A 3090-nucleotide genomic window follows, 5' to 3' on the forward strand; every position below is an offset into this window, starting at 1 on the left:
TTGAGAATGAAATGTTTTCCCATCATAATGGATTCTTAAGCACATTCTCCACGTATGTGGCGTGCTAACTGGATGTCTTTTGGCATAATTGTTGCACGTTTGGCATGGATAGGACACAGATTGGTGCCTTTAAAAAGGCCAACCAGATAGGCCTCACTTACTTCCTGCAAAGCACCAATAGCTGCGCTCTGGAAGCACAGATCTGTTTTGAACTCCTGAGCAATTTCTCGCACCAGACGCTCCAAAGGAAGTTTGCCAATCAGAAGTTCAGTCGACTTCTGATAGCGTCTAATTTCACGGAGTGCCACTGTACCAGGCCTGTAGCGATGAGGTTTCTGCACCCCTCCAGTAGAGGGCGCACTCTTGTGAGCGGCTTCTGGGGCGAGTTGCTTCCTGGGTGCTTCACCGACAGTCTGCTGTGTGGGAGCCACGGTACAAAGACCTCCTTACTTACCCGCCTCCTCCCTGGGCCGGAGCTCGGTGAGCGAGGCGGCGCCGGCATCTGAGAGCGATGGCGGCGCGGGGGCGGCTGCGGACACCCTAGGATCATTTTAATACAAAGATAAACTTTTTTTTTTAAAGCCACAATACCACATAAGTAAGAACACATAAGTAAGAATGTTGTAACACCAATAGAACATTTGATTTTTACGTCTTGGTAGATATTGAATGTACTTGCAGATTAGTAAAAGTAAACGAAAAGAATGGTAAGAAAAAATATGTGAATAAAAAATAAAACAATGAGGTTTTTAAATTTATCAAAATTTACATCAGTGTACTTATTTTTAAAAAAAGATATCGAATCAAGAGTTGCCATTTTTTACAAGATGACTATCCTGATATATTTATAAACGATGAAGATAAACTTATACCAAACAACAAAAGCATTTTTCCTTTGAAAAGTTTGGTTTTCTATTGAATTCCATCTGAACGCCAAAGTTATATTAGAGTCTCGATACACTAGGAGATAAGCGATTACGTCAACTGGGAAACGTTCACTAATCTGATGTGCTTTTAGAATACTAAAAATCTTAATCATGGGTTTGGTGATGACAATCTGTAGTACCAGTTCTACAAGCAAATAAAAATAGAAAAGGTAGGAATGGCATTGAAAAAAATGTTCCTTGGCTTGAAGATATGCTGATACATTTACAACAAATTCTGAATCATTATTTGTAGGAAACAGTTTATGGGAAACTCTTTTTAAAAGCAGTTACTTGGCTTCAATGAAAGTTCTGTTTCTCTCTATGGTTTGAAAACACTGAAAAGGAAAATGCAGCTAATTTTGTGATGAAGTATATTTTAGAATATATTACATTTATCTCAAATTATCTGTATGCTTATCTCTTCATCCCTGCCCCTACCTACCCCTCTGTCTTTCTCTGTTTCACAGAAAAAAACTATGACATCAACATCCAAAGGAATTCTCCGCCCATTTTTAATCGTCTGCATTATCCTGGGCTGCTTCATGGCATGTCTGCTCATTTACATCAAGCCCACCAACAGCTGGATCTTCAGTCCAATGGAGTCAGCCAGCTCTGTGCTGAAAATGAAAAATTTCTTCTCCACCAAAACTGATTATTTTAATGAAACTACTATTCTGGTGTGGGTGTGGCCATTTGGGCAGACTTTTGACCTTACATCCTGCCAAGCAATGTTCAATATCCAAGGATGCCATCTCACAACAGACCGTTCACTGTACAACAAGTCTCATGCAGTTTTGATCCATCACCGAGACATCAGTTGGGATCTGACTAATTTACCTCAGCAGGCTAGGCCACCCTTCCAGAAATGGATTTGGATGAATTTGGAATCGCCAACTCACACGCCTCAAAAGAGTGGTATTGAGCACTTGTTCAACCTGACTCTGACTTACCGCCGTGACTCAGATATCCAAGTGCCTTATGGCTTCTTGACAGTGAGCACCAACCCTTTCGTGTTTGAAGTGCCAAGCAAAGAGAAGTTGGTGTGCTGGGTTGTAAGTAACTGGAACCCTGAGCATGCCAGGGTCAAGTATTACAATGAGCTAAGCAAAAGCATTGAAATCCATACTTATGGGCAAGCATTTGGAGAATATGTCAATGATAAAAATTTGATTCCTACCATATCCACTTGTAAATTTTATCTTTCCTTTGAAAACTCAATCCACAAAGATTACATCACAGAAAAGCTTTACAATGCTTTTCTGGCTGGCTCTGTACCTGTTGTTCTGGGGCCATCTAGGGAAAACTATGAGAATTATATTCCAGCAGATTCATTCATTCATGTGGAAGATTATAACTCTCCCAGTGAGCTAGCGAAGTATCTGAAGGAAGTCGACAAAAACAATAAGCTATACCTTAGTTACTTTAACTGGAGGAAGGATTTCACTGTAAATCTTCCACGATTTTGGGAATCACATGCCTGCTTGGCTTGTGACCATGTGAAAAGGCATCAAGAATATAAGTCTGTTGGTAATTTAGAGAAATGGTTTTGGAATTAAAGTTTTTCATCATTTGCACACTTGATAAAATATTTTGATGAGATATCTTCCAAGTTTTGAGGATAAGAAAAGAAATATAATAATACTGTACCTTTGGGTCACAATTTATTTTTATCACCTTCTCTTGGGTAACATGTATATTTTGCTGGTGATTTTTAAAAGCTCAGCATTAGCAATCATTCCATTTGATTTTAAATTATCCTGTATATACCTAGTTATGTACACTGAAAAATAATTTATTCTTCACTATCATTTGTAAACATTGTTTATTCACAGTTTTGTAGTTGTCTATAATGTAAGTTTGTGACTTGATTATTGTTTCCACACTATTTCAGAGACAAAGATGCTTATCTTAAAATATAAAAGATTTTCACTATTATAATCTTTAGTTCCAAGTTTGCATACTGCAACAAAGAAAGAACATATTGCAATTGAGTTCTAACCTCTCTGACTTCAAAGTTGAACAGAGTGTGTAACTGTCTCTATTCGATCTATTTTTTTACCTGTTTACCACATTAGTGAAGGCAGATTTATTCATGTGGTGAATAAGAAGATGTGAAGCAGAATTGTTCTGTTAAAGAAGCTATTAGACTTTCCATTTATTTTCA

At 38.0% G+C, this 3090-nt stretch overlaps 1 protein-coding gene across 1 annotated transcript; it reads left to right on the forward strand.

The window, feature by feature from the left end:
• Window positions 1-1402: 1402 nt before the first annotated feature.
• On the forward strand, window positions 1403-2750 carry FUT9 (fucosyltransferase 9 (alpha (1,3) fucosyltransferase)). The gene has a single exon (XM_012661868.1). The coding sequence runs from the start codon at window positions 1403-1405 to the stop codon at window positions 2480-2482; it is 1080 nt and encodes a 359-aa protein (XP_012517322.1). The 3' UTR covers window positions 2483-2750.
• Window positions 2751-3090: the final 340 nt, after the last annotated feature.

This window comes from Propithecus coquereli, unplaced genomic scaffold (genome assembly GCF_000956105.1).
Source record: "Propithecus coquereli isolate 6110/MARCELLA unplaced genomic scaffold, Pcoq_1.0 Scaffold74, whole genome shotgun sequence".
Taxonomy (NCBI): Eukaryota; Metazoa; Chordata; class Mammalia; order Primates; family Indriidae; genus Propithecus; species Propithecus coquereli.